The 9,034-nt window shown below is 35.7% G+C and overlaps 1 protein-coding gene across 2 annotated transcripts in view; it reads right to left on the bottom strand.

The window, feature by feature from the left end:
* Window positions 1-400: 400 nt before the first annotated feature.
* The window catches only part of MIPOL1 (mirror-image polydactyly 1), a 201,554-nt gene continuing 192,920 nt past the window's right edge, over window positions 401-9,034 (bottom strand). For both annotated transcript variants that reach the window (XM_063290062.1, XM_063290061.1), the window contains exon 11: window positions 401-1,390. In XM_063290062.1, the coding sequence (XP_063146132.1) occupies window positions 1,324-1,390 (67 nt within the window). In that variant the 3' untranslated portion in view covers window positions 401-1,323. The remainder of the gene's footprint in view (window positions 1,391-9,034) is intronic.

Here is a 9,034-nt window from a genome sequence, read left to right as displayed (position 1 = left end):
AGAAGGTTTTCTTTATGCTGCCTAGAGTCACACTGTTTGAGTTGGATTGCTTCATAAATCTTAAAAGTAAATAAATAAACACGCAGAAGATTCTAGAAAGTACCTTTACAACAAAAGTGAGAGTTTATGGTGAAGCCACTGGAATTTTTAACAGATTTCGTCTATTTTTCCTTCAAGAGTAGCCATGCTAGTCTGGTCTGTACAATGCCTAGAACAGCCATGTATATCTTCTGTTTTACAACTTCATGTGTTCCAAGTCATTTGGGGAAATACATTTTTATTGCATTTTTAGAGCAATCTGCATTTCTTGGGATGCATGATACTGCCTGAGATGGTGTAGGGTGTACATACATGTATCATTGATTTTCATCGGTCAACTTTAAGTATAATTAAATATTGGTTCAATCAATTGCTAATTTATTTTAAAATTTTAATTTATTTAAAAATACCCATATTGTGCCCCAGTCTTGATGGATTATGGGCAAATAACAACCATATAAAACATTCAGTATAACATTTAACATAAATGACAAATAAAATGGCAGAAACAAGGCACTAAAAACAGTGAAAGGCTGAAAACACATTCATGCGGAATCATTTAAAAGGCTGTGGGCCAAAAAATTGGAGCTATTCCTGAGAAGTTCTCTTCACCTAGTCCATATCCCACATTCCTCATGGCAATACTTCCTCTTATTGGAAAGTTCATAATAACACAGACTCTTTCAAACTGAATAACTGAAACCCACCACCCAGCATACATATACCTGTCTGCAGGTGAATATTTTTATTCACCAATTCAGCACTGCTAGAAAATCAAATTACCTTAGGAGGTAACATGACAGTTGACGGTTGATATTAGCAATAGATAATTTTTGCTCTAAGTTTCTCTTTTTCATTAGAAGCACCTTACATTTCAGCATCTTTTGCCAGTTTTAAATATTTCTATTCAACTCAGGGAATTTAAGAGTTCAGGAATGCTCTACAAGTTTTTGTACCTTAAATTAGAAATAAAAAGCAAGAACTCCATAAAGAAACAATTGTACATTAAACAGAGTCACCCACAGATACCCACACAGTTCACTAAATATACCAAAATAGATCTGCTACAAAAGTATATTTGACCAAATACCTTTGGATAAATCTCAGATCTCAGCAGCCAAGTGGTTAAACATTTATGATTTGATTTTATCTCAGCTTGGAATGTCGTTGGAGTGTCCCACTTCTAACAACTGTTTGCTAAGTTAAAGCTTTAGTGTTTACATAGTACTGAATGAAGCAGCCTGGTCTCCAGATGTGAATGCTTCCCTAGACTGGAGCTTTCTATCAGATCACCATCCTAATGGACCCTGCTCCAATCTTCTTCCTTAGGACGTCCACCAGCCTTTGCAATCTGGAATGGAGGAGGGGGAAAGGAAGAAAAGGAAACTAATATTAGGAATGTCCTGACTGAAAAGAGACAGTGTTTGCTCTGGACCAATACAACCCAGGGGTGGTCATAGAGGAAACAAAGCATTACTGTAACTGAGACAGGCTCCCAAGGCAGAATGCAGACAATTTGTTAGAAACTTTTCACCTACATCTCAGCCCTGTCACAGTCAGAACAGGGTGCTAACTCATCTTCCACTTTGTGACAAATAGAATTTCTGAGGATCTCATGTCTCCAGGTTTATACAGGATTCTGACACGTTGTGTCTAAAGCTTCTTGTAGAAATGCCATTACACAAGCAACACCTTTAAAATTCATAGTATTTGTATGTGGAGGGGAATATGTAAGTATAACCCTGTTGCTGTGGTGGTGGTTCTTCTAACATGGAACAGCTAATTATTAAAATAGCCATGCCTTCATTTCTACCTCAAGTACACGTGAGCTTTAATTGGATGCTCTCTGTAGATTTACATTTTCCTATTTGTGATAATGTAAAACAACATTTGCAAATGTATTTGTTAATTATACTTTTACACTGCTCAGTAACAAGAATTCTGTGGAGAGTATTGAATGGTTAGCACAAAATCCTGTTACAGTTTTTTTTCACCTCCTACCATTAGCCTTCTCTAACTTGGCACTCTTTGGATATGGCCATTCTAACCAGGAATGATGGAAGCTGAAATACAACATATCTGGAAGGCATCGGATTGTGAACGTTATTCTACTGCAAACACTTAGATACCTACCTGTCCTGCTGCCCATTCTTACCATTTCTTAAATCAGCCTACAATGCTATAGGGAAAAAAGCAGTATCTTTCAGTATCTTTCCAATTCTTGATTATTTATTTATTTGGGTACCTTTGAGTCAGTCTTGACTCCTAATAACTCCTGATAACTGACAGGTCCATGCAGTTCTTCTTGGCACAATTTTTGAATGTGGCTTGCTATTGCTTTCTTCCTGGGGCTGACAGAGAGTGACTGGCCCAAAGTCACTACTTCAGGTTTCCCCACTCCTAGACCAAATTGGCTGTCCAAATTCATTACATTAAAGAAAATAGTTTGAAAAATATGGAGATTTAGGCACTATTTTTTCCAAACAATTGCATCAATGGTGATATTATCATGTAAATGACATGTTTATGTATGTGTATCCCAACATCTGATGAAAGTAGACACAAGCCTAATTGTGTCCCACCATTCATGACAAATGAAGTCATGACAAATATTTCAGCATTTCCTCCCCTTGCAAATGCCCATGTTCCCAAATGCAGTAATATAACCAATTATTTTTAAGAACACACCTGGTTTACAAATATTTCAGCATTTCCTCCCCTTGCAAATGCCCATGTTCCCAAATGCAGTAATATAACCAATTATTTTTAAGAACACACCTGGTTTTCTTTTGACCACTCAGATCTGGAGTATGTCGCTGTTGCTGCAGGAGTTCCATCAAGAATCTTTGCATGACCTCTCTTGCCTACATTATGATATATATGAGTATTTTTGCCCAGGGATGGAGAATACGTAAATTATCTAAGCACATGAATTTGCCCTATACCATTTATCTACTCTCTGATGCATCAAACAGACAATCACTGTTCATGGTTTTTGGCAGAAGGCTTTTCTAACTATCTCACCTGAAGTGACTGGGAACTGCTTGAATTCTTTAGCAGGCACAGCAAACTATGGGCAAAGAAGTGATAAGGTTGTTTTCAACTCTCAATTTTCCTGCTTCATATATTGGGTACGGTTAAGGGAAAGAGCAAAGCTGAAGCAATATATATTATCAGTCCATGCTGATATTTGCACATTTTATCCATTTCTGCATTAATCCATAATGGAAAAAACTGGAATGTATTTTAATATGGATTTAAAATGTTTTTCCCCTCTCAAAATATATGTTTAAATAGGCACTATGAAATATTTAATTATGGGGAACTCTGATGTTACATTTGGAGAAATGCAATACCAACTCATAGCTGGGTGCTGATCTACACATTTGCCTGAGAGATGAAGATTTAATAATTTTGTATAGGAGGTCAAAAATCAAATTCTTCAAGCAACCATAGTCTGTTGTATATATTAATTTATTTAGACAATTTTATTCAACCAATGAACATTCTTGAATAAAGCTTTTCTTAAATGTTTTTGCTTAAAAAAAGCGGGGGGTTGGAAGAGAGGCAATTTTTCACCAGTTCCTCCTTCCTCTACTATTCTCAACAACACCCTATCTTCAAATGAGAAAATGTCATTCCAAGGTAAGTTAAGAGATTGTTATGGAGCATCTGGTTACTATGAATGAATTTAAGTCTACAGGACCACACCAGTTACATCCAGGAGATTGGAAGAAGATGTTGGATGTGTTTAGCCTGGAGAAAGGAAGACTGCAGGGAGACATGATAGTAGTTTTTTTTAAGTATCTGAAGGGTTGTCCTGTAGAAGACAGTTCAGAATTGTTCCGAGTTGTTTCAGAAGGCAGGGCAACAAAGAATGGATTTATATTACAAGGAAGTAGATTTCTGTTAGACAACAGGAAAAAATTTCCAACAGTAAAGCCTGGTTACTTTGGGAGCTGGAGGACTTCTTCACTGGAGATATTTAAACAGAAGCTGGATGAACATCTATTAGGGAAAATGTAGTGGTGGATTCCTGTACCAGGTAGTGGGTTTGACTGGACAGACTTCAAGATCCATTTCAATCCTTACATTCAATAAGATCTCCTCCTCTCCCCATTCTGTAGGATATTCTAATCTTCCAAAGAAGGCATAGAGAGTTATAGAAAAAGGAGGAATTTGACAAAGACCACCACCATCTCTGTTGGATCAAAAGTTTAACCATGCTAAAAGAAGCAACTGATCAGTTTCTGACCATGGCTTTTGCTGCATTGCTGCATTCAAGCCAATACTATGCTGCCATGGTAGAGATATGGTTTGCCATGTTCACTTTCACAACACCAGTTAACCAGATTTTGCAATTCTTTGTTGTTTATCTACTATTTGGGAGCTGAGGATGGTAGCACGGGGATATCCTACACTTCCAGGAAAACCTATCAGAGGAGCTAGCATGTTTAACAAAAGTGAAAAACAATAGAGCAACATTTTAATCATATTTCAAATAATGTATCTGATCTTTCTTAAGCTTGTTATTTCATCCTGAATAGAAGTAAATTGATGGTTGATGTCAGCTTTCTCCAACTTGGTGCTGTGCTGATTGGGAATGCTGAGAGTTGTAGTCCAAATACATCTGGAACAAACCATGTTGGGATCAACATCCATCACTTGAACATCTTTTTTGGCTGACATTTTAATAGCTATGTATTGCTTTATCTGTGTTATGCAACTTTCTCTGAAGGTTCATTTTCACACAAACATGAGGCATAAAAATATACATGAAGAAAATGGGCATGAATCTATCATCAGGCATAGGATATTAAATATACAACACTTTTTGTCATTTGTCATTCAACAAATTCCTGGTAGTAAAGCAGAAACATTAATATAATATGAAAAGGAATTCCACCCCCACTGCACAAATGGAGGCTTTTTAAAGACTAATGGAGGAGAAACAGAGGTCTACAACAGGTAACCCTAAAAAGATAGTTCCTACTCATTTTTATGATGCAAGCTGAAACAACAGAGGTGCACAATAGATACTGAAACTGTAAATTTTTCCAGGAGATACTAATTGGCCTACAATAGTACTTTTATTGCATTGTTCAGAAAACTTCCTTTTCACACAATTGGGTAGAAATCTACTAACCCAAAAAATAATTGTAGAAGAAAAAAGGGAGAGAGGCAAATGTAAGAGAGTTTTTCAGTAACAGAGTATGATGCCAGATATATATTTAATTGTATTTTTCCTATTCTCTGTATTGCTGAAGATCACTGCCTTGACCCAAAGAATTACAAGGGCAGAAGAAGGTTGTAAAGGTGAGATTGTGCTTATAGCTATTTTATCTTGAGCATTTCTGGTGAAAGCATAGATGAGCAATGTTTTGCTTGTCACTGGCCACATCTATTTTTCTCCCCTTGGGGAAGCAACCAGGAGGGCAGGGGTACATGGACAAGGATCTGCCCAGTTTTCCCAAACTGGCTACCCAATCAAATCCTTAAAATTTCACGCCTTGTAGTCTTCAACTTCTAGAAAAATCTTTGCTTTCTCATGGTTCAGAGTCCTTCTTTCTTGTAAAGCAGGCACCCAATGATCATTACAATAAACATGGTTCTTTTCCTCAATGTTGTGCTCCTTACTTCGGCAAAATTCACAACACTCAGGATAATACATACCAAAGTTAAAGGCATCAGGTAGCAGGTAACAGACATCTAAGATCCAGAGGACTATCATCATTCAGAGTCATTAATATTAGACTAATAGGTAATTATTTTAGCCTTTATGTCCCACTTAATTCCAACCTCCTTATGAACTCAGCACTCTTCCTGTCCCTTCACTTGCTTTCACCATTAGCACACATGTAGGAAACTACCTTCATTCCATCAGAAGGAAGCCCATTGATACTAAAGCTTCCTGCTAGGCTTCATGTAGTAACATTTACCAATGAATTTTAATACTTTTTGAATTACACAACTATTAGAGTGCAGGGAATACATTAACTTAATCCAAGAACCTAAAACATAAATGGATATAGGAAGACTTGAGGAATCCTATAACTGACAAGGCAATAAAGAGTTGACTATGTTTGAAAAGAAATACCCATTGGATGAAATTTGCTGTCTTCTGTTTAACTTTGAAACTGTCAGGCCTCATTGAAAATAATGAGGCTTAACAATCATGGCTCTTGCTCTTTAAATGAATGATGACGGCTATCATCAAATGAGGTAGACCACACCATGTATAAGGAATGCAAGGCCACTTTGCTTTTTGTTTTATTTGGGAATGGGTGTGTATATTTTTGCGTGCTAACTTTTTTTTTTAAATGGACCCAAACTAGAAGCAGATTCTCAAAATAAGCTGAACCTCAAATAAAACTTCTAACTACATGCAAATTCCTTTTGAAGAGAAGGCAGGAATTTAAAATTAGCAGCACTGACCCACCTTGACACTATTCTTATTGCTCCCACTCCCACTCTCTACCTCAATGTGTCACTACAGCTTTCCCAAGGGCCCCAGGTTACTCATTCTTATGCTACCCTATTGTTCCATGGTCTAATCCATGATGTATTCTGCCTCTGTAAGGAAAGAGTGCCAAGTTCCAAGAGAGTATATTGCATAGTATGGCAACAGCACAGGAGAAGACTTTTCATACATGCCTAACAAATTATTCCCAAAGCAAACTGTATCCTTAGCAACAAGGCATTTTCTTCCCATCCAACTTTATCCCAGGCTATAATGCTATCACAATTGTTTCAGGACTTGCATGAGGTTCATACAAAGGGGAAAAAAATACAGCCAAGGATGTGTGTTGCAGTGATGTGCAGGTAGGATGTGATTCTTCACACATACCAAATGGTCAACATTTGTGCATTACTTTCATAACACCATATTCCGGTCTCTACATATTCTGATCAAATATTCTATTTCATCTTAAGTGAATGCCATGTTCTCTTGTTGTGTCTGTGTAATGTTTGCAGTCCCAGGTTAAAATACCAAGTATTCTGTACTGAAGATTTTACAAACTTCTCAACAGACCTTATAGAATTAAGTCTTTTTTTTTACTCATCATTCTTAGCATATATTTTGCTTTTCTAATAAACAAACATATAGCTTACCAAAGAAATATAAACCTTTGGAAACCAAAGTTTCATGATCATTCCTCAATTCATCCAAAGAATTAATCTCCCATTGCTCTCAATGTGACATTGGATTTATCTAAAATGACTAAAATGGACACAATAATCTTTATTCTCATACAAAAACAAAACATAAGGCACAGAAGTAGAATAAGTCTAAATGTCATGTAGATATCATAGTGTGTTGGTGGGCCAATTTACAAGAGAAAGAATGAGTTACATATTTTGGCAAAATGGCCAGATATTGACTTTAGCATAAAAGCTAAATAATGCATTGTGCTTCCTTCCAAAAGTTAGTCCAAGGCTCCTTAAAATCTGGGAAAGCATTAAAACCCTTAACTTCTAACCACACACAAGCAATATGAGACAATTTGAACTGTAACTCAAATTATCCTGGGCAACTTTATTATAAAAAATGATCCCATTGATAATACTTGATAAAGTTAAGTAATCCTATTATTTGTCAGAGTTGCCTCAGATAATTTGACTACAACTTGATTTTATGGATTGTAAAATATTAAATTATTATTTTCATACAGATATTATTTCATTTGAAATCATCAAAGAGATGTGTGATCCTGTCAGATGGTTCAGAACAGAAGAACCTCATAAGTAATTCAAATACATTTTTGAAAACTTGGTGTAATTTTTATCTTATTATGGTATTCAAAGTGGACTTTTTGTGTATTTTTTCAAACATTTTAGCAGTTCTATTTCATTTTTAAGCCACGTTTTTTGTACTACTATGGAATTATTTCTAAAAGGAATGAAAAACATAAAAATACTAAAATGGTATGGATTTGCTGTATCTGGTAAAAAAGAATTTAAGTAAACATTAACTGGCAGGGATATCTGTCTCTTACATTATGAAGCCCTTATATGTTGATTTCTGTAGCCATTGTTCAAGTAGTTAAACTGTTTTAGAAAAGACAATTTGATTGTGTGCTATTTAACACATTATGGATTTTTAAACAAAGTTAATATGCTTCTTAGCACTGGGCAGATTATATGGCTCTAAGCTAAACTTTGTGTCACCATGTCGTGTATAAATTCTACCGGGTTAGTAGTTTACATCATTTAACTTTGAGATACCAGTACTTGGGCTGGCTTTGAAGTCTTTCACAAGAAGCTGAGATGATACAACAACAAATTTTAAACAAGCTGTTTCAGTTTGCTGAGTATTCTTAGTATATTTTGTTATTTATATACAAACCTCCATCTATCTGAAGTTGTTATAAGTGAAATGAATAAGAAGTAAAATTTCTGGTTATGTTGAATCTGAAAACTTTTAACTGCCACTGAATATACTTTATTGTTTAGGGTGAAATTATAAAAGCTCTACCTGCATTTTCATGGAATATAAAAATGAAATGTTTTCAGGGGGAACTTCAACCAATTTCAATTGCTTTATGAGAAAAATCGTATAAAAAATTGCCAAGGGCTAGGAGCACTAATTCCTTTAGTCATAAAGCAGACACAAATAGCCATGTAGTTAAGCCTCAGTCCATGAGTGTTGGAAGTCCTATTTCTCATCCCAGCCATGGCCCACTAATTTGCAAATGCATTTCAACAGACTTCAACATTAAAACTTTTTAAAGTTTTATTCTTTGAAAAATGAAAACTCAGATTCTGAGCATGCCAACTTCTACATATTAATTTGTACCACTGTGTAGCTGAGCAAAATAGCTCTGAAATAATTGTTCTGTCTAAGCAGAAAATAATTATTTGAAAATAAATTCCATGGATGGAACAGCACAGCAGAAGCTACAACTCATGAGCTGGGACAGTATTTCTAAGACTTGAAGGAAATGGCACCAATAGCAAGCTACTCAGTTTTAAGAGGCACACTCATTACAAACAT

The sequence above is a fragment of the Candoia aspera genome, chromosome 1, assembly GCF_035149785.1.
Source record: "Candoia aspera isolate rCanAsp1 chromosome 1, rCanAsp1.hap2, whole genome shotgun sequence".
Taxonomy (NCBI): domain Eukaryota; kingdom Metazoa; phylum Chordata; class Lepidosauria; order Squamata; family Boidae; genus Candoia; species Candoia aspera.
The sequence above is the reverse complement of the archived record's forward strand: the minus strand, read 5'-3'. Positions and strand labels throughout refer to the sequence as shown.